The 22666-nt window shown below is 39.0% G+C and overlaps 2 protein-coding genes across 4 annotated transcripts in view; one reads left to right on the forward strand and one right to left on the reverse strand.

The window, feature by feature from the left end:
• Positions 1-22666, forward strand: part of PM20D2 (peptidase M20 domain containing 2) — a 617107-nt gene that overhangs the window by 434177 nt on the left and 160264 nt on the right. The window lies entirely within an intron of this gene.
• RNGTT (RNA guanylyltransferase and 5'-phosphatase) overlaps positions 250-22666 on the reverse strand; it is a 122804-nt gene continuing 100387 nt past the window's right edge. For all 3 annotated transcript variants that reach the window (XM_081857136.1, XM_081857137.1, XM_081857135.1), the window contains 3 exons: positions 16881-16947; positions 7027-7150; positions 250-4479 (listed from right to left, as the gene is read on the reverse strand). In XM_081857136.1, coding sequence (XP_081713262.1) covers positions 4322-4479; positions 7027-7150; positions 16881-16947 — 349 coding nt within the window. In that variant the 3' untranslated portion in view covers positions 250-4321. The remainder of the gene's footprint in view (positions 4480-7026; positions 7151-16880; positions 16948-22666) is intronic.

Raw genomic sequence — 22666 nt, forward strand, 5'->3', positions numbered from 1 at the left:
TGCTCTAAAACAAAGTGCTTCAGCTCTGTGCCTGTCTGGATATGACTACACATCCTTTTCCAAACCTGGAAGATATTCTCCCAAATATCAGACATAATAGAGGTTGATTGTGATTAGTCTGATGTGATGAAGTCTGCACATAAGCACACATTAGCACTTCACATTTTCAGGACTGAGCCATGCATTGCGAATATGTTCTGCTGTGCTCTGATGTGCCCTGGCTCAAATGACACAATCGTTTTTGGTCTGTTGTTTGGGACTGCATAATCTTTTTAATTTAGGGGGGAAATATTTTGGATAATGAAAAGCCGGACTGATTTGGGAGGGGGTGAGGAAAACTGCATGAAACTGGAAACACATTTTAAACATTTTTGTGTTTAGCTTTTTAGTAACGGATATATAAACAATAAATGAATTCCAAAACGTACACATCATTTGGTACGACTTACCATAATTTCTAAATAAGAGGTATGGAGTCAATCTTATCTGAAAATCATGACTGAGCCCTCTTACATGGAAACTCTTTCCTGTCCTTAGATATGCAGAGAAGAATTTAATATTTGGTTTTTTTTAGTGATGTTGATGGTGTTTTAGAGGAGACAGTGGTACTCTGTGCATGTGTAATGGCCTGTGCTATTTTTCCAGAAAAAGAGGTGCTGGAACTCACAATGAACACCTCCATTGTTCTCTTATAATGGCAATGGTGCCTACCTGAGAATTGCCAGAACTCAGTTCTGGCAATTTCTGGTTCAAAAAAGCCCTGGTAATGGCACACTTTCCTAAATAAATGCTCTTGTGACGAAAACAGAAAGGATAAAAATTGCAGCCCTACCAAGTCAACATCTTACCGGACACCACTGCTTGGTTGTGAAACAGGCAAATAAATCCAGAAGCCTCTTTGGGAACTATAGCTTATTTTCAGCTTATTTAGTTGTCTGTTCTGAGTGAAATTGCTCCCACTTCAGTATGGTTGGCTCATGGCTGATTCAAACATGCAGATTTGACTGGGTACAGCACTCACAATGGAGTCACATGCCAGGCTTGCTTTTCAGCGTAGGAGTTGAACCAGTATAAAAAATGTATAGACAAGGTGGCTACTCTCATTACAAAATCTCCTGGAGCACAAATGAGGTGAAAACCCTAACGAAGTGACTCTGCCTTTGAGTTTCTTCCCAGCTTTCTTCCCTTTCCAAGAGCCTTTACAGATGCATCTGGCTCTTCCTATCCTTCGTAGGATTTCTCAATATAACTACCATTTCTCTCTCCAGTAGTCACAGGAAAGCTAACTGAAAAGTTTCATTGCCATCCTGCCAACCTCTATACATGACACTGATGACTGGTCATCACTAAAAATGGGCCTGGTTTTTTTTATCTTTTCCTTTAATCAGGCAACTTAATTTATTCCTCATTTTTGTCTAGCAGGAGGGAATTTTATCAGCTGGGATCTGTCAGCTCTCTTCAGCCTCTTTTCTGCAATCGTATCTGAAAATGAGCTCTGCCAATGCAAATTCCTTTTTGGAATATAGTCTGTGGCTACAGATTTGCTTGGTTCATTTTATCCATTTAAGCAGCCATTATTTCTACCATTATTCTTGCAGAGAATTGAATTATTTCATCTTACTGCTTGCTGTTCAGTTTTTCTAGATTATGTTGTACATGTACACAAATCAGCAGGCTTGAAAATGATTGGAATAAATTAAGTAATAACTTCATTTCAGAGAAAGCTCTGCCTTAAGATGGAACATAGTATAAATGCCTTGGGCTCTGACACCCCCTTCTTGACCCCACCCAGCCATGAAGCTTAACAAAAAAAAGTGCCGCCATTTGTAAATAAGATCTATTTCCCCCCTTAAACTGAACTACCATTATTTTAGATAACTGACTTCCCTCAAATATTTAAAATATATTTTGCAGCAGAAGGTAATGACATTTTCCTGGAATGTCATTGAATGCAAATGTTCTGCATTACTTTATTTTTAAAAAACCAGCCCACTCAAGCTTCCTTTTATGTGGTCCAGTCAACTTTTTCTGCTGCTGCTGACTTCAGTCTCAGACAAATGGAGGCCTTGCACTGATTAAGGCAAGCTGGTCCAACTGAAATTGTATTTAGGATTATTCTTTCATCTGTTTCTCATGGAAGCCTCTTGTTCTTTCATAGCTAAGTCAAGGCTTTCAGCCTTTGGAAAGAAAATGTAAAGCATCTATTCAGCTCCCCCAACCCACAAATGCAAGGGTGAGAGCAAATTTAAAAGGCAAAATGCATTTGTACAAGTGAAATGGAAATCTCATTAATTCAATATAACCATTAATAATGTGAATGAGGACACAAGCAATGGGCATAATTTATGAAAATAATAAATACTGGCACGAAGCTATGGATCTAGAAGCATTTAAGTCATAACCAGCTGTTACAGCATGCTAGAATACTGAAAGACAGGATAAATATTAGTAATAGATATTTAAAATTTACACGTATTATTTGCAACATAGCTGAAAGGTTGCTATTACCATAAGTGTCCAAATGGCACTAGAAATCATGTTATGCTGTACCTGCACGACAGAGCTTTAAATCTAGGGCAAAACAATTTTATCCATTTAGAAACTTACATTTTATCCATGAGTGCAAAGTGATTGCATAGCTTTTCACATCTATTTATAAGGCTGATGGGAAACTACTGCTTAAGTGGCAGCTATCTTCTATAGGTGAACAGGAATATATGTAAGTAAAATAATTTTTGGTCAAATTTCAACTTCTCAAGAAGAATAAACTTATTTTATCTGTTCAGTGCCCAGAAAGATAAATGTAACATTTTAATAGACAGGTTTCAAAATGGCTACTGAACAAAGCATAAAATGCATTTTCATGTATAAAAACAGGGGAGGGAAATATTAAAACTTTTAAATATTTCCTAATATAAACACCATTTGGTTATCAATACATAACAAATAAAGTTTTCGCAGATCAGTAGCTAGCTGAATGCCTAAGTGACTTATACATATCAATAAGTATAAACAATCAAAATGCTAAATGGCTTATTTTACAGTCAGCTTGTGAAATGCTATTACATTTGTTCCTAGATCTTAAACATGTAATAATTGCTCAAGGTCTAAATAATGTGGCTTCTCTATAGTGATGGAATAACTAATAAATTTGCTATACATCAGCAAAAACCAGGAAAACTGTTTAATTCATATTTTTAAACTACAATCACTGGATGAGAATGCTCATAACCAGCATTTGCCAGCCTAGTGCCCCCCATATATGTGAGACTAGCTGGGGGCTGGGGGGGGGACTGAAGTCAAAACCACTGAAGGCCACTAGGCTAGGGAAGAAGGCTGCTCTAGTTTGGTACCTAACATGGCTCTTGCTTTAAAAATAGGAGGTGTGGGGGTTCCTAATGCTACTTTCAGCAACAAAACTTTACCCTTTTCTATTAAAGTTTCTAAGAGGCCATTTCCCTGGAAGGGAAACCACACTTCACTTCTATTCATCTCAAGTATCTCCTGGAATTTCCCCCAACATTTTCTCCACAGAATTATTGCAGTGTCATTAACATGGTTAGAGTACACATCAACATGATGAACATCTTTTGACATAATCCATTTACAGCTGCTGTACAGAAATTAAGCTTTGCTTTTTCATACTGAGGATTGATTGTGCCTACCAAAGCATAAAACCTAAAATGTGATATTAAAAAGAGCATTAACAGATGAATGTGGTTCTTCAGACTAAACAAAAAACAAAACCCAATACCTATCCAAAAGGATTTACACAACTTGGGTTACTTCTTTAATATAAAAAAATTTTTCCTAATTTTTTTTTTAATGAAACCTGATAAACTTTTATTTTAAAGAGTACACTGCATGAACATTTGCTGCCGTTTGTCTTTAAACATGAGCCTAAGAAACATAAGAGAACTATGCTAAATAAAACAAAGCAACAATTCTTAACTGGTTAGAGGTAACATCACACTCTTTGCAACACCACTTGGAAAAAGAAAAGGGCCGCTTTGTCATGGCTTCACAGTTCCAGTTTACTAGTATAAAACGTTAGATTTGAAAGGTACCTATCAAACAAGGTGGCTTTCCATTGATTCTACACTTTTTTTTTTCATCTAACCCTTTGGATTAAATCTGTTCTCAGTTTCCACAAAGCAATATTCAACTTGTCAAGTACAAAACAAATCTGAGTCCATGATATGGCATTCCAAAAAAAATGCACATAAGTATTTACAGGATGTTTACAATAACTTTTTGCAAATGTCCCACACACATTGTTTTGTAGAACTGTAAACAACACGGTATTCTCTCAGTCTTTAAATCACGGCCGTGGTCTTTTAGGAGGTGGCGGTGGCATGAGTTCAGTGTCAGGATCCAGGTGATGCTTGCGGTTCTGTCCTGGAGCTGCTGCTGTACATTTTTCAATGAAGTCGAAAAGGATTTCCTTTGTCACTGGATGTCGTATGCTATTACACACAGCTGTCGGGGGTGCGGGGAGAGAAACACAGTCAAATAACTATGTGATAAAGTCAACTTTTCCTAAGTTGAATATAGCTAGTCAATTTAGGGCATCCCTCCTAAGCAGCAAGCCATTGGCACGGTCCACACATAATACTAAGCCAGGATATCATGTGATTTAAACAAGCCTCAGGGAGTCCAGGAGTAGCACTCCTGCTCCCCTCTCAGCCAAGAGATTGTACAAACCAAAATCTGGTTTCCAGTTGTCTGATTCTGGTCATTATGCACAAATCAGGAACTATCGTTTAAAAGAAACAGGCCAGCTTTATAACCCATATTTTGAAGCTGGCTTGTTTTGCAGATGACCTCTGTAGTAAGTTATAAAGATTACATGTACAGTATGGAAGTACCCTAAAAGCAATGTTGATCCAAATATTTCATGATGAACAGAAATGTCACAAAGTTGTCGTATTATGGAGTAAATCACACTCCCTTAATTACACAGGGTTGTATCCAATGAAGTCATCCCACTTACACAACATAACTCCAGCCCATGAGTCCCCCAAATCTGCTCTGGAGGCTGCACAAAGGAAGGGAGGACGCAGACGTTCCACTGCATAAAGTGAAGTCCTTGCATGAACAGGACAACTTTGTTGGATATGATCCATAAGACTGATTACTACATATATCACAGTATCTGTAATTCAAATTCCAGGCTGGCAAAAAAAACAGAACTTTGAGAAGTGGGCAAATAATGCAATGCTGGTCTCCTGAGGAAGACCAAATTCTTCATTCTAGTAGCGGTGGGCAATGCCCTCCCTGAGCCCTCATTTTGCTCCCCCACCATGTTGTTCTGTCAGGTGACACTGGTAGAGAGGAGCCCCACTGGTTCCAACATGGCAGCCAGCAAACTACCACCAGTGGTTCTGCCACAATCAATCACCAGTAGAAAACATTTTGGTGCTTTGGAGGCTTTTCAATCTGCTGATCCACCTCTGCCTGGAGCAATAACAGCAAAAAAGGCACAAAAGCCTACCCCCCACACACACACTTCTACCCTGGGTGGCAGGGCCTCAGGCGTGGGAGAGGATCTTCCACTCTGCTCCACACCTCCCTATCGTCAGTCAGGTATTATCTGCCCATCATTCTAGTTTCCTGGCCCTGCAGTATGATTTGCTATGGTAAACCACAAAAAGGCGAGATGAGGACTTACAGTTGAACTCTGTATCTGCTTTATGAAAATGTAAACACAAAGGATAACATTCACCTAACAAACAAGGGCTTCTGCTTGCGCAACAAGGCTTTCCCCCTTGTGCCTCCTGAAATTGCCTCGAGAGTAGGGGTCATAAGAACTCCCAAATCAGTGACCTGAATCAAAATTTTAGGTCAGAATTAATTAATTGGAAGTATCCTTCTCATTAAAGAAATGGCATCTCTTCAGGTGTGAAATTGGCATAGCAATACAGTCATACCTCGTGTTGCATTAGGTTCATGTTACGTCTTTTCAGCTTGCGAACACGGCAAATCTGGAAGTGTATACTTCCGGGTTTCGCTGCGTGTGCATGTGCAGAAGTGTTCTATGTGCTTTGCACATGTGCAGAAGCGCTCTATCGCGCTGCACGCATGCTCAGAAACGGCGCTCTGATTACGGACTTTTTGGGGTGCAAACAGCACCCCAGAACGGATCGAGTCCAAAACTAGAGGTATCACTGTATATGTGACACTGTATATGTGAGTAAATATCAGTGGGCTCTAGCCTGCAAAGGCTTATGGCACAATGGAATTGATAGCCTTTTTTGATGCCAGAAGATACTTGCTGTTTTGGCTACAACAGACTAACATGGCTACCCCACAGGAATTTCTCAGTAGTTTCAACAGTATCTGAAATGTGCAGAGCTGAAATCCATTACTGAGGAGTTAATAAATTTGTGTCTAGTAGTTTGTCTGACACAAAGAATAATAGTTAAAATACCTATATCACACAAACTTGCATTAATTTTAAAATTCTTATATTTGCCTTGTGAATGAAAGCTGCTGCCTTGCACTTTTCATAATGTCCTTTTATTATCTGAAGGAGAATTAGAGTATGTCACAGTCTCATAAAGGACACACTCCCCCCACCCCTGCAGCCTTCATTTGTTTTATTCCCTATTGTTTGCATACTATTTTGGGATCTGAAAATTACAATTTCTCCTCCTAATTTAGTCTTCTTCCATCTGGTGAACAATGATTGCGCCATTTTGAATAGAACTGAAATTATCAAGGATTTTTTGTTCCAGAAGTTCAGCTTATATAGTACATTCATGTGCCAAGCTACCTTTTCTCTGTGTATCAATGGAACACAACACAACATTGTGAATATACTTTGTCAGTCCACGCTAGACAAAAATTGTTATTTTAAAGCAGTCACAATTCAGACTCAAGTTGTGACCCAAATTTTAACCAGTGTCATTAAAACATTGATGCTATTAAAGCAACTGAGCTGAGTATAAAGTCCTTGAAAAGATGTCCTTACTGAAGCAGGGCAGACATAAAATGCTGAGATATTGGACCAAATATTGCACTCACCCATTGCAGTGTTGTAGGCATTTGGAAAGCTTTTGTCTATCCGTTGTCTCATGAAGACCCAGCTATTGTTTTCAAACTTGCATTCTATAATCTTATTGTCATATTGTTTCAAGTCTTTTGTTACCTGTTTTATTAAATAAATAAATAAATAAATAAATAAAAGTTTTACATTTGTCAAAGATGGGGGAAGTCAAACATTTCTTTCTTAAGTGAGGATACTCAAAACTACCAATGCACATTTCACATAGTTATGAAACTTTTTTCCAACTTGTACAACATACTATGAACATTGCCCTGTCCCACTGCCAGCAAAAGATGAAGGAGTTTTAGACAAGACCAGGAAGTAGATATTTTTGGTTCCTGCTAACAAATACACATAAGGGTAGAAACAGTAGTACTATCCAGATAACAAGGAAAAGACTGGACATCAACTCCCCACCACATCTCATAGAATTGCAAAGTTGGAAGGGCCCCCATCGACCATCTATTCCACCCCCCTGCAATGCTGTTGAAATCGTTAAGAACTGCACCAGATTATGTGAGAGGGGCATATAAGAGTTCATCTGCTGCAAAGTGAGCTCTGCCCCGAGAAAATGGAAAAGTCCTGGATTCCTGAGTGGGCACATGTATCTCTGCATCAACCACAGGCCCTCCAAAAGTCTCAGGAACATTCAGAGCACAGGGAAGAGACTGACCATTATTTGCCACCCAAATCCCCAAATTTCTGTTGTTGTGCCAGAAGATGAGACAGTAGGGCATATGAGAGATCATCTCCTGAGTAGATTTAATAGAAAAGTAGAGCTCAGCATCATCAGCATGCTGATGCCATGTGCCCTGATGGTTGCTTCCAACAGCTTTATATGGATGTTAAATAGCACTGGGGACAGAATTGTGCCCTGTGGTACCCTGCAGCTTACACTGCCAAGATGTAGACATGCAGCCTTCCCAATGCTATTCTCTGGTAACAGTCATGCAGGTAGGAGTGGAGCCACCATAAAAGAGTACCTCCAACTTCCAAACCCATGAAGACAGTCCAGGAGGATGCCATGGTCCATGGTATCAAAAGCCACTGAGATATCCAGCAACAGCAGGGTTGCACTCCCCCATCTCTCCCTCAAAGGAGTTCATTTGCCAGGGTGGTCAGGGCTGATTTCATGCCAAACTCAGTATACTGTGATAAGTTCACTAGGCATCAACTGTTAAGATTCCTGCTCTGTGATTGCAGTCATGGGATTGTTGTCTATCACATGACAGTGTATGTTTTGACTCTACAGAGTGGGAAGTGACGGAGACAGGATGTTTATGTTACTGCGTTCCTTGAAGTGGGACTATTGTCCTTTGTTCTTTCTCTTTGCTATCTGATGAGAAAGAGGAAGGAGCTAAGTCAGAATGCTCCGAGTGTATCGTACGTAAATAAACGTAGATTAGCCAAATGCTGAGATAGAGTTCTATTACGCGAACTGCACAAACTCTGTGGATCCCTGAGTGTGCCGATGTCTGTTGGCATCGGTCGCTGTGGTGTTCGGGCTGAAGAAAGCTTTTGAAGCTCCCAAACAAATGACCAAGAGGGAGAGAACATGCCAGTTGGGCATATGTCTCTACCAGGCCCTACACGAGTGTAGGACGAGCTCCTGACATCAATATCACTAGGATGTTGAACAATTTTGCCCTCGATGCCTAGTGAACTTATCACAGTAGGCTGGTTCCAGTGCCCCACTGACTGGGGCAGGTAGTACCAACTTTTAAACCACTCAAAAGAGCTCTGCTGGGTGGCTACTTGAGTATGTATGTGGACCTTTTTCTGCTTCCATCCTTGCTATGTGATGGTTGTGGTTTTGCATTCTAATCACTGTTTGATTGGCTCCAAAGTTTTAAAGTTGTAGTTGCAGTGGTCATGAATTGTGCCAACAATAACTCTAAGGGGTTATAATGAAGGCACATGGGGGGCTTCAGGCAGCAGGAGCGGGAGGGGAAGGGGAAGTTCTGTTGCACACATGGAACTCTGTGGTGTGAACTGAACTTCAGTGTTGGATACAACACTAACTGTTTTAAGCTATAAATACTGCAGACTAGCAATGAGATAAGTGGATCAACCTGGCACTGAACCCTAGCAGTGTCAGCATGCCCCTGGTTTCAAAGCCTCAATGCATTATACTTCCTACCTTGTACCATTCTACCATTCCCCCCCCTACTTTCTTTCTGCTGTGAAAATTCCCCTGGTGTCTTTACATATCATATGTCTGGAGTACTCCACAGGCTTAAAAAATAATAATCATTCATTACTTGCCAACCAGAGACAGATATATTCCAAAAAAATATTTTACTATTAAATGATTCAGAGAACCGCTTAAGCTCACTAACTTCCTTTTTGTTTTGGGCACCATACTCTATGCATGTTATTAGCCACTGCAAAATTTCTGAGTAACTATGGCAACTCCACTTGTTGAGAACATTTCATTTTTCTTAACAAGAACTTTGTTATGATTGGGTCCATCGCCGCTTGATGAAATATTTGCTGTGCTGCAGTTTGAAAAAGGAAGAGTCTAGACTGATTTCAGAAGTATTTTTCCTCACCAACAAACAACAATGAATATTTCAATTTCACTAGCAATCGTTTTTATCTATATTAGCTATCAACACACAAGTAAACAGAGGATTTTTCCGCTGAATAATGTGAGCATTATTTTGTTCTGAAAGTGTGTTACAAACTTCCACATCATTTTTTATAGGGTATAGCTTATTATCGACTTCATTTCTGACCAAAATTGTACATGATGCACAATTGAGAGTCTGGTATAAAATGTTTTTCTTCCCTTAGTTCTGCTGGCCTTAGTTCTTCCTCCACCCCAAAGAACCAAAACCAAAACAGTAATTTACTCAGCAGGTATTAGGATGGCTAAATTGATTTCTGAAAAAGGAAACTGTGGAACTTTATTTTTCTAGGAGGGGTGATACCATGAGAAGCGTTTGGCTTTTACACAGCCATGAAGTTACTACAAACCCAGTTTTGTAGAATCATTCTCATCTTGCTTGCTTGATTAACTCCCTGGTGTGTCTATCTTTCCTTCTCAGTAATCCTCCTTTGTACAGAACATTACACATTCCTCTATGTGTGAGGAAAGCATTTTTCAAACAGATGTTTCACAACCATGGACTCAGCTAGCATAAAAGTCACACTCAGGAAAATACAACATCCTTTTCTAATCCACAGTGAATATGTTTAAACACAGGAAGAAACTTGAGGCTGTGTAATGACTTGGAAATGAATATTAACTGGCAGTGGCTGCCAAATAAATTTGGTATTTATATACATTTTTTTCCTGTTGGAGCAGGAAAAGGTTGTTAGTGAACCACCTGCTTGATGGAGAAAGAAGGGAGTGAGGGAAGATATTCTGCAGCAGCCAAAGACTTTCACAAACTAAAACTCTCTGTAAGGCTTCGTTGTTGATCATTCTTGCAGTGTTCACAGGATGAGAATAGCAGAAAATTATGTGGTTGCTCTATTTGACTGTGACAATTAAGCAGTATTAACTATCTTATGTACTAACTCGCTTGGTCATTCATTAGCAATCTGGAAGACAAATCTTTCCAGAAAATGCTAACATCTGCCAGTGCAATGGCCTAAATCCATTTTCCCAACAGAAACTGCTGATCAGTTTAAAACAATAAAAAGTTCCCATAATTACTCTGAACATGGAAGGAGGGATGGGGAGGGCAAGAATAAACACTGGGCTAATTATATATACCCTGTATCATTTTAAGTGACTGCTATCTACCATATCACTCACTTATTTTGCAAGCAGTAAAAGCAAGCAAGGTGATAATAATAGGTTAACAGTATAATTCTATACATGCCAGTCTAAAGAAAGTCTCAGTTGAATTCAACTGGCTTCCTAGTACCTAGTAAGCAGGTATAGGATTGAAGCGACTACTGCATGATAAACCTAGTGGGAAGACAAAGTGATGCATGGTCATTTGTACATGTTCAGAACAACTTCAACCTGCCCTTTTGCACAGGGAGGACAATTGGACCATTCCCACATGTCTAAGTTCTAGTGATTAAAAACTACCTGTATAGCAGGACACATTCAAATTGTGTGCTACTACACTGCTATATTTCCTCCAAAAAAAACATGAAGCAGATTCGGTCTTCCATTTTGCTAAGGGCTCTTTCAGCTGCAGAAGAAATCTGAGCAATTCTGTGAATTTATTTTCAAAGAATTAGATTTCCATTTACCGTATTTTTCGCCCTATAGGGTGCACTGGCCCATAGGGTGCACTTATTTTTTTGGGGGGGGGGATAAAGAAAAAAATATATTTCCCCCCGAGCCCCAAAGAGCAAAGAAGCCATGACAGCGAGTGGGATGGATCCCGCTAGCTGTCTTGGCTTCGTTTTTAGCCTCGGTGCTGGGGGTCCGGGAGCGAAGGCAAGGTTGCGCTCAACCTCGCCATCGCTCCCGGAGCTTGCTGCTATCCGAAGCCCGGGGAGCGCGGCGCTGTAGCCCACTGCACACCCCGGGCTTAGGGCAGCTATCCGGCAGGCTTGCGGATAGCTGCCCTAAGTCCGGGGTGCACAGTGCCGCGCTCTCCGGGCTTCGGGTTGCAGGCAGCTATCTGCAAGCCTTCGGAGCCCACCGGAGTTCCCGCCGGGCTCCGCAGGCTTGCGGATAGCTTCCTGAAGCCTGGAGAGCTAGAGGGGTCAGTGTGCACCGACCCCTCTCACTCTCCAGGCTTCAGCGAAAGCCTGCATTCGCCCCATAGGGCGAACACACATTTCCCCTTCATTTTTGGAGGGGGGAAAGTGTGTCCTATAGGGCGAAAAATACAGTACTTCATCCTGCAGTTATCTATTCAGTGAGAGCAGAACGATCACTGTATGAGCTACTACTGGTCCTGCAGTGGTGATACACATCTAATGGAGCCAGAACTGGTAAGGCTAGCAAACCTGCATTTCTGGGATAGTGTTACCATACTACAACTGGAAGAATTCGCCTCACAAATCCTCCTTAGTAGCACTGAATTGACATGCTCTCCACTGAAAAGTACCTCACACAATGTCGAGGAGGAGTAGGTTCACTCAACAATAATCTCAATAATGTCAGAACTCCTAGTAACTAATGAAACACATACTTGGCAGGAATAACTAAACAGACATACAACTCTTTAGCTGCCTAACAGGCTTATGGTAATAGCTAATGACAATCAATTAGATTGTTGTCCTAAAATATCCTAAAATTGTTCTTCAAATTGTCCCTGGCCTAAAAATTACAATTGTTCAATACTGACCATAAGACTACATGGCTACAAAAATTAAGATGAGGATTTTCTTTGAAGCAAGGAGTACATAAGCAAAACTACCATCAATTTTAGTAAAAATTACCTCAGGTTCTGTGAAGAACCAGAGCCAGTGTGGTATAGTGGTTAGAGTGTTGGACTATGGCCTGGGAGACCAGGGTTCCTATCTCCACTCAACCATAGGGCTCACCGGGTGACCTTGCTCCAATTACTGTTTCTCAACCTTATCTACCTCATAATGTTTTCATGAGGATAAGATAGGGAGGGGGAGATGCTGTATTCCACATTGTGCTCCATAGAGGAAATGTAAATGTAACAATAAATATGTATGTGCTATTATTAGAATGGCTGCAATTCACCCAAAGTTTAGCAGTTTTCTTCACCTAGTTAACAGTCGTCACTATTTCTTACAAGAGCAATGCATCTCTTACCATACCTTTTATACAAAAAGGGATCTAAACTAGCTTAAGCAATATATTTCAGTTTAGGGGAACAAAAATTAATATTATAAAAGTGAAATAATTCTACCATGGTTAGGCCATGGTTTAGCTTAGCCTGGTTTCCCGACCAGTACTCATGGTTATGCTCTCTTCTAACCAACCATGAGCACTTGTAATTTTAAAATATATATAATTTAATTAGGAAAATTTGAAATAGGAAATCAAGATTGTGGCTTTAGGATTGCAGCTTTAATGTATCAACCCAGTAGTAAACAGGATGGATTTCTATCCTTTTCAAGAAAAAATCATCCACAAACAGAAGGAATAAGCAGAAGTATTGGTGTGGATTTCTACTACACAACTTTCTATTAAATTATAGTTCAAAGACATATTTAAAAAAGAAATTAAATCTCTCCCACTAACACAGGAACAGGTAAACTACTATATATGTCTGCAATCTACCGGGTATAGGGTGGTATATAAATTCAATAAATAATAATATTCACCAATGAATCTCTTCACCTGCAAAACATCTGCCCTTTACTCTTATACACATGGTCGGCGGTCCCCGCGACGGGGTGCGCTCCCGTTGCTCAGTCCCAGTGCCTGCCAACCTAGCAGTTCGAAAGCACCCCCGGGTGCAAGTAGATAAATAGGGACCGCTTACTAGCGGGAAGGTAAACGGCGTTTCTGTGTGCGGCTCTGGCTCGCCAGAGCAGCCTCGTCACGCTGGCCATGTGACCCGGAGGTGTCTGCAGACAGCGCTGGCTCCCGGCCTATATAGAGTGAGATGAGCGCACAACCCTAGAGTCTGTCAAGACTGGTGCGTACGGGCAGGGGTACCTTTACCTTTTTTTAAAGATCATTTTAGTCAGCTAAATTGCTGCTTCTACTCACTATCATCCGTCTTTGTGATTTACTGAGGTCTTAGCCTAAAGGCAACTTCATTAATAATTTTTTAAGGGTACACATGAACACATTACCAATGAACATGTCCAACTCATGCATTATATTCAGAATTTGTCAAGGAAGATGGACAGGTTTCCGTTTCCTTATGAGTATGCTTGATGTTTGCACTGTAGAATAAGTGAATTCCCTTTGTAAAGTTTGTAGAATAACTACATATCTTTTAAAAAGTCAATCATCACACATCAGCAAATGATCTGAATCATAGGCTGAAGCAGGGAATAATTAACACGAGTAGTTTGGCACTTATTCTTAACTTACTAACATACCATAAAACAGTGAAATGCTAGGTATCTGAAATAGTACTTTTCCACTCTGCCTAGCTTCTAAACAGCTAGCTTTATCCAAGTTTTTAAAAATTCAAATGAGAATTTAACACTGGGAACAATTATGCTAATACTGCCAGAAAATGTGTTTGCTTTGTTAAATTGAGCTTCAAAAGCATTTCAATTGAGCACACATTTGTGATTGCAAGTAAGGCCTATTCTTATATCCATTCAAAATGTTTACTTTATTACAGCTTATTACAAATATGCTGTCTAAAATGCAACAGCATGACTCTTCAATTTCTAGTCCATAATTTTATGATAATTGCGTGTAATAATATGCATGGGTCGACTTCTATGCCTAACAAAGCCCCAGATTTGTGCGATAGGAGCTCTGCTTTCCCCATAGCACAATATTCCCTATATAGGAACATTGTTCAATAAAAAGAGGAAGATTTAATCACATATTTTCAGTTTCCTTTATATTCTCTCATCTGGGTTGCAGCACACTAAAAGAACAAATGCGATCTCAAAAGGCTAATTATGGTATATTTCCAATAGCCAATGTTGGCAACTGAGAAATATGTACTTTATTAAATACCTAGTCACATAAACGTTACTAGGAAACAGATCAGGAACAACTGCAGGCTTATTATTTCAAAATGATACCATCTGAAGGTATATATTTCATTCAGCCAAGATGCAAATTATATTTTATGAGCTGAATTTCCATTTCACTCTTGTATTTTAAAATGTTTTGCCATTTTTGCCTTTGGCTTGCTCATGAAGCCATGGCATTTCCCCCCCCCCCCATCATTCTGAGAACGTTTTCCCATATTATGCTCTTCAAACTAGAATATGAAAAGCAAAGCTGCTCATACATCAGAGGATCCACACAGGCAGGAGCTATATGAGTGTTTCGAGTGCCAGTAGTCATTCAGGCACAGGGAGGGCGCTGAGCTTTCCCCTATGGGTGCAAAGACTGCAGGGCACTGTTCCACAGCAGCTCAAGCCTCATTCAGCACAAGGAGACTCACCATAAGAAGCCCTTCGGGTTTACTAGCAAGCTAGCCACCTACATAGCTCCACACAGGCAATGGGGCAATGGGATAAAACAAGGAAGAGAAGAAACAACACTGCCTTGGGTGGTGAGGGAAAGCTTCTGCCACATATTGCACCAGAGCAGCCACAAAGATGTTGGACACCATAAACTCCAAATTTCGGCTAACCTGTTTCCTGCAGAAAAGACTCTGTGGCTCCATGGCCAGAAACACAAATGCACTGCCTGCACCTGAGAACTAGCAGCTTGAAGCAGCAAATGCTTCACAGCAGGGTGGGAAACTTGTAGCCCTCCAGGTGTTGCTGGACTGCAGCTCCCATCATCCCCGACCATTGGCCACGCTGGCTGGGGTTGATGGGAGTTGGATTCCGACAGGGTCTGTGGGGCCACCTGTTCTCCATCCCTCCCTGCACACCCATGGACTTTAGCTACACGGTAGTTATTGGAGACGGGAAGAAAAACAATTGAGTGCATCTTACTGCGCAGATTTAATTCTAATAGACTTCCCAATATTTTCCTCAAGAGGCAAACAAATGGACAAAATATGCGCAGATATATTTTGGGGAGATGGGTGCTAGAAAATAGAGATTGCCTCTGAAGGGTGGGGACAGAAGCCCAAGGTGGGTGGGGCAACATATGTGATTCTTTTTTTAAAAAAAAACTTTTTTTATTTAAATCATAGGTTCTAACAAATAAGGTACAGTAATGTAAATGAAGGCATCCATTTACAAATGCTAACGGCATTACAACAACTGAAAGCGGCATAAGATTGAACATCATTAAACTTGGCTAAATGGCTAACTAAATAATCTATAGCCTTTTAAACTGGGGGTATTTTTTTGTTTGTTATTATGTTTTGTATTTTTATACTGTAAACCATCCTGTGATCCTCAGATGAAGGGTGGTATAGAAATTTTAATGATTTTGACGATGATAATAATATTATTATTATGGGTGTGTATTTTTAAGTCCTTAATTTACATGCTAATACATGCACCTGGGTGCTTTTAACTATTTGGTGACCTAATAAACCAAGGTTTAAACAATCATCTACCAGAGATCTCAGCTTAAATTATGTTTAATGTTAACCATGGTTTAGAGTTATGTGCACAGACTAATATATATGTGGAGTTAGGATTTTTTGTCGCAATATGCTTCACTTTGCACTAGCATGGAACTGCATTTGCTATTTTGTTGCCTAGTCACCCAGTTTGGAGAAATTGATTTGGAACACCACAATATCTCCCTGCAGACACAAATTTTTGCTTTTTAAAAAACCAGCCTAAATGATTTGGTGTCATCTGTAAACTTGGTCACTACAATGGACCAAATGGATTTTATATAGGATATGTAGTACATGATATTATATTTGAAGGTGACTTTTTATATAGCATTTTGAGACTGAAGCATAAACTAAAATGCCTCCCATAGAAACCTGTATCAGCCCCCAAATGCAAGTTTGCAGCTCTACAAATCAGCAAGAACTGCAACATTCCAAGAAAGCAATAAAGCTCATGAATGTTTGAAAACATCCACCTTCTGAAGTACTGAAGAATATATACATCCTAAAATGTTTTACAAATGTTACATTGCTAATATATTCCATGGCTGAGAAAGTTTGGCAAATATTTTTTTTCAACTTGATTAGAGATACAACTAAGCAATCACAAGAGGAAGTGAAACAGAAACAAAAAATTAGTAGTAAATATTATTGCAGCTAAAGCAACAATAGAGTGTTCACTGCTTCAGAATATGTTAACAAAGGAAAAAGAATTGCACTGAAAGAGTTTTACCAACACACACAGAGAGACAGTTCGGTTCTCTTACCTTAATTTGTGCAAAAGGAGTGTCTAAACTTCCAACATAAAGCAGTCCAACATTCTGCGGAAGAAGCCTAGAAAAGAAAATGCATTTTAAGAAATGTCTGTTCAGTGTTACATGCCTTGCTAAGAGCAGTAGAAATGACTAAATACAAGTAAGAAAAGCTGATTTCTTAATAATACAGTACTCCTGTTGCTGAAAGCAAGTAATGCAACAGTAAATCAATAAAATGTCTTAACAACAAGAACCTCAAAATAATGACGCATGCACACACACACACACACACACACACACACACAAAATCAACACACTGGAAAAATGAATATATTTCCCCCCTTCTCCCCTCCCAAACTGTTCTGGAATACAACTGAGGGACCACAGGGGAGGAGGAGTAGTCCTGTTACACAAGGCAGGTGTTGTCCACTGTCATCAGCCCATATGCAGATTCAGAATACACAGGATGTTCTCTCTTATTTTGGTGAATATTCCTGCCTCATGAAGTCTCACAAGTCATCTAAAAATTAATACTATAGACCAGTGCAGCAAATGTCTGAAATTGTATAACTTTATCTGCATCATTAGTAACATTTGAGTTTCTCACCCGTATCTGTAAACATGCAGTACAATTACAATGCTAACACTGACATAGATACAGAATTATAGGTTTATTACAACCCAATCAATATTAGCTACTCAGCCTGAAAGCATTAATTCTTTATCCAGTTTCTAGCTACAAACAGAAATGTCTTTGCCAAAGCAAAAAACCATAAAAAGTCCATATCGACATTTTTTTTTTTGTCTAGTTAGAATAAGCTTGCCTCTGTAGATTGCAGAAGTACCATTTTAGCAATAAGTCATCTCTAAAACTTTGGATGCTTTATTTGTTTAGTCACTCTCATAGTAATACAGTCATTAGGACAGTTTAGAATATTTTCCCAAACAGTAAGAAAGACTGTTTGGGAAAATATTCTAAACTTTCCTAATGTAAGAAGTTGCATTTTTTGGGCAAAACAAGCACCAGGCATCATTTAAGTGCCATTTAAAGATCTATTATTTCAAATTACTTCACAAATTGAGTACTGTAAAGTGCAACAAGTCAGCAGTCAATGTTCTAATGATCAACATTTCAAGATAACTTAAGCTTTGATGGACTTCTGCAGAGGGCAGTATTTTCCTGAAAGGGCGCACTTTTGCTGAGCATGTTTTGTATGAGTGCTTTATTCAGCAATGCAAAGCATAATATTAAATAGTTTTTTTTATGAAAAGTAAACACAAGGTTTACTTCTCAGTTACAATGGTTGCCTCTTCAGTTTAGGGCAATGTTCACAGGAGATGAGCATGAACACTTGAGGTTTTTAACAGTTCAAGTTTAAGGGAAATTGCAATATCATTGTTTATTATTGATAAACATAGGACAGGTGTTCATTGTTATTTATTTAGATGCGCCCCTGGGGAGTCGCAGGTTGTTAACAGGAAGCAAATGAGTATGTGTCATAATTAGGGTGGACATTGCCCAGATGTTTTCTGCAGCACTTTTTAAAATGGTTTAGTATTGCCATTTGCAGTCATTTGAACATTTTCTATAAATATATGCCAGTTGGTTAAGCTTTTGGTCAAAGTTATTGTTTCATTTTTATTACAGTTTGTGAAATATGTGAAAAAGGATGCCTAGATAATCCTGTAGCATGTCCTTACCTGCAATTGACAGATTTCCTATCGTGTGTTGAGCATTTTGTTCCGTCTATTTATAAATTATTCAAATAATTGATCTTCTCTTATTCCTTTGGGATATGATTGCGCAGTCTAATCGCCACTGCTGTTAAATTCCCCTCGCCCCCCAGTGAACTCTCAATTCTCTCTCTCCATTTCATCTCTTTGTAAAGTTGTTTTTATCCAGTTGGGGATTGGGGATATGGAAACTATTCATGGGATTTCCACAGTATTTAAAAGTGACTTTGGACTGACACATTTCAATTCCTTTGCCTCCTCTCTAGTTTATGAATGAGATAATAAAAAATGCTTTTGAAAAACAGCATTTCCGTATCCTTGTATATTTTAGAAGTATATTCTAATATCGTCCCTTTCTCCTGTCTCCCATGACTCAATACTTTATTCATCCTAATAGATACGTCATCATAGTTTATATTATTCTAATCCAGATCTTTTCCCCTCCTCAGTGCAAATGTATCAAGATAAATGTGTTTGTGCATATGCAGTCCAAAAAAGCTGTAGGCTTTGGCTGCAGTATTGAAATAAGAAGTTTTGCTATCTGTAGCTCTGCCTTTTGTGTAAGTAAAGTATGGTTGCAACATAATCCTCTGCACAACTTCTTCAAATGCTACCTTACCAAACGCCAGTCTTGTATATATCCACTTGGCAGCACACTCAGCGCAGGTAACAATTGCCATGTGAATCGTTTGTTTTGAAGGCCTTGTTTTAACTTGCTATTGCTGTCCCTATTGGAAGCGTGCTATTTTTGTTATCCAAACTCTGGTCCGCTTTCTCCACTAGCTAGTCCTGCTCCAAATTTACAGAAAGTGTTATGATGTAATATGTGTCATTTTGGAACACATTCTTAGGTAAGAGGATGGTATTCCAGGGCAGGGATTGAGAAAAAGAAACACAAAATTTGAGAAGCTAGTGGAGGTGAAAATCCTATTAAAGCAAATAGAGTATTTATATTAGGGTTGTCATGCCACTCATGCAAGGCCTTCCACTTGTGCAAACAAACTTCCCCTCCCTCTCATCTCCCCGTGGCCCCTCTCCCCAAATCTACTCCCAATTGATGAGGAAAACCCCATTGGGCTGTGTGAGGCTGCTGCTGGGCAAAACCTTGCTGGGCAAAATCTTGCCAAAATCGCACAAGAACTTGCGAAGTGAGCAAATCCTGCCTGAAATAGGCACTGATGCTGGTGGTGGGATGGGAGAATGGTATAGGATTGTGACACCCCCTTCCCATTTCCTGTCTTAATAAGGCTTACTTGAGTTTTCAAATCTTGGACTAAGCAGCTTTTTATAAAACTCATATTGTTCCACATGCAATGACAAGGATGATCACTTTGAATTTAGGGGTGCTTAAAGCATCTAGGAAACCTATCTCTTTCAATCCAGTTGGAAAAATATGGAAGAAACTGCTATATTAGCATTACAACAAATATACTTCTAAGTTTACTATGCTTAACCATTATGCTTTCAATTAGATAAGGAACAAAAGAGAACAATTAAAACTGAAATCCTACATTCACTAACCAGGAAGAAAGGCCCACCAAACTCAATGGATCTATTTCCAAGTAGATACATACAGAATTACACTGTGAGATGCATGCAAAATAATTTCTCCAAACACATGTAAACAAATAAAATGCACCTATCAGATGGTGCCTGATAACTGATTCTTCAGTTTGGTACCATAATGACCTCATTGCACTTGATTGAGGATTTCTACTTAATTTAAATTATTCATGATCAAACTGTACTACAAAGAAATTGCCTTGTCTACCTCAGACATCACCCCAAAGATCTAACTCACACTGGATGATAATAAACATTTTCCATCTTTATTGTTTGCTTAAAAACTGGTCAATGAGATAATAATTCATATTTCACTTGGCCAATTAAGATTCCCTTCTCAATATTATCAGTGAGTATCATAAGTAATCAGCCTTTAGGGTATTCACAGTATTGTGCATTCCAATTTGTTTCACACCACTGGAGCAAAACAATTTACATTCCTCATTGCAGAAAGACTCCAAGATGGCATTAATTCTCCTTTCCAGCTAAATGCTGGTCCAATCAGGTCATTTGCTCTGCTCTGGGATGCTATAAAAGCAGTAATTTGTGGCCTGTGTGTTAATAATGTTGGCATGCCAAAACAAAAACAAAAACTTAGGGAAATGGAAACTCAGCTCAATTAACGAAATAATGCATTTAGAAAATAAGCATTTAAATACACAGATAGTAAAAAGTCATACCCTAATCCATTGTGAAAATGTACATTTTTATCCTATTTTATCTATAATCTATCTATCACTGAATCATTAAATTATAGCATAAGCAATACAGATAGAAACCCATTTAAATCCATGGCACAGCCCACACCCCTACATTAACAAAAAGCTGTTTTCTTTAAAAGGACAATGAAAAAGAAAAAAAGCGTTATTGAGTGGCTAGTCACTAAAAACATGCACTTTCAGAAATGTACAGGCTATAACTAAATCTGATACTTTGTAGGAACTTGTTTAAAACTATAAGATAAGAAAGAAAAATGTGTTTTTATAAGCCCAATTTGGCATCAGGTGTTAAAATCCTAAATTGCTAAGTATAAAATAAACCTTTTCCCCATCTGAGCTAGAACAAAAGGAAATGCACTTTTAAAAATGTTAAAGATACTTAAATGGTTGGCATCTACATCTAAGAAGGTGAAGCATATCTTCCATACTGGGGGGGGGGGGGCGGGGAATCATTCTCCCCAAACTATCCACCAATTGCCCCGTATGTCTGGAAATTTCACGTACTCAAGACTGATTTGGTTGCATTCTTCACTGTCTCTTCTGCTTGATTATACACTGCAGTAGTGAACAAAAATGCTAACAGGTTGTTTACTGATGCAAGTTCAGTAGTCATCTATGAGGTAGTACTTCTGCCCTTCTCTTGAAGGAGAGAGTTCTCCTTTTATACATGCCTCAAGAGATAGACGACATGAACCTTTCTGCTCAGTTCCTACAGGATGTTAGACTGCATGGAATGACCACTCAAAGATCATCACTTGCAAGGAAGAAGTTGCTTTTCTCCTTTGAGTGAGAAGTCCACAGTTGGAGCCTAAGATGCCAGATCCTGGGGTTGAGTTCCAAACACTATGTGTAGGCACAGAACTATATGCCTTTGTTGTGGCAAAACTGGTTCCTGAGAATTCTGTAATATTTTGCAAAATATAAAGGTTTACAGTGCTTGAACAGAAGCAGAAATTCTGCAGCAATAAACGATTATTTATCAACAATTACTGTTTGATAAGTTTTGTAAAAGAAAATTATTTCAAATAATTAAAACTAGCTGGTTACAATGTTAAACATTCACATTAAAAAGTGAATTTATTCCAGTTCCTATATTACATACACATATGTAGTTTAGCTCTAACAAAGACAAGCATATGATTTTTCACACTCATTAGAACCACTATGCAAGATCATTTGTATCCTTCTATGACAAACCTGCAGTTATTAAGCTAGCTTATTCCTACCACTGCCATTATTTTAAAGAAACTGACAGTTTCTTTCTTCCTTTCCCTAATTTGAATGAAATATCTACCACATAACTCTGCCTTTTCATCACGTCAAGGTACATACCTGATTTTGGCAGACCAGAATATAACTTTTCTAATTTTAAAAGCTACTCGGGATATTGCAATTTTAGTAAACTTAAGAATCTGTGATCCCTATACACAACCTCCCCAAAAAGGTTATTAAACAAGAGCATTTTTTGCATAGCTCTAGAACAGAATGAGCAGATTCTTTGCTGCTCTTTAGCATATCAAATGTTAAAATGATGAGCCCCTCCACTCACACTTTCAAAGCACCTTTCTATAATTATGCTTATAATTATCCTACAGAAAATGCTTCTTTGTGCCCATCCATTGAAGCCGAGTGCATCTAGCCATCCTTTCTCAATCCTTCCTTGTGCCTTGGGAAGTCCAACTTAAAGCCACTGGCAGGGCTTGAAAAGAAATCCACAGAGCCTAATGCAATATCAGGACTAAATAAATAAATCACTATTCCATGATTGCCTTTCTACCCTCA

This window comes from Podarcis erhardii (assembly GCF_964252035.2).
Source record: "Podarcis erhardii genome assembly, chromosome: 3".
NCBI classification, from domain to species: domain Eukaryota; kingdom Metazoa; phylum Chordata; class Lepidosauria; order Squamata; family Lacertidae; genus Podarcis; species Podarcis erhardii.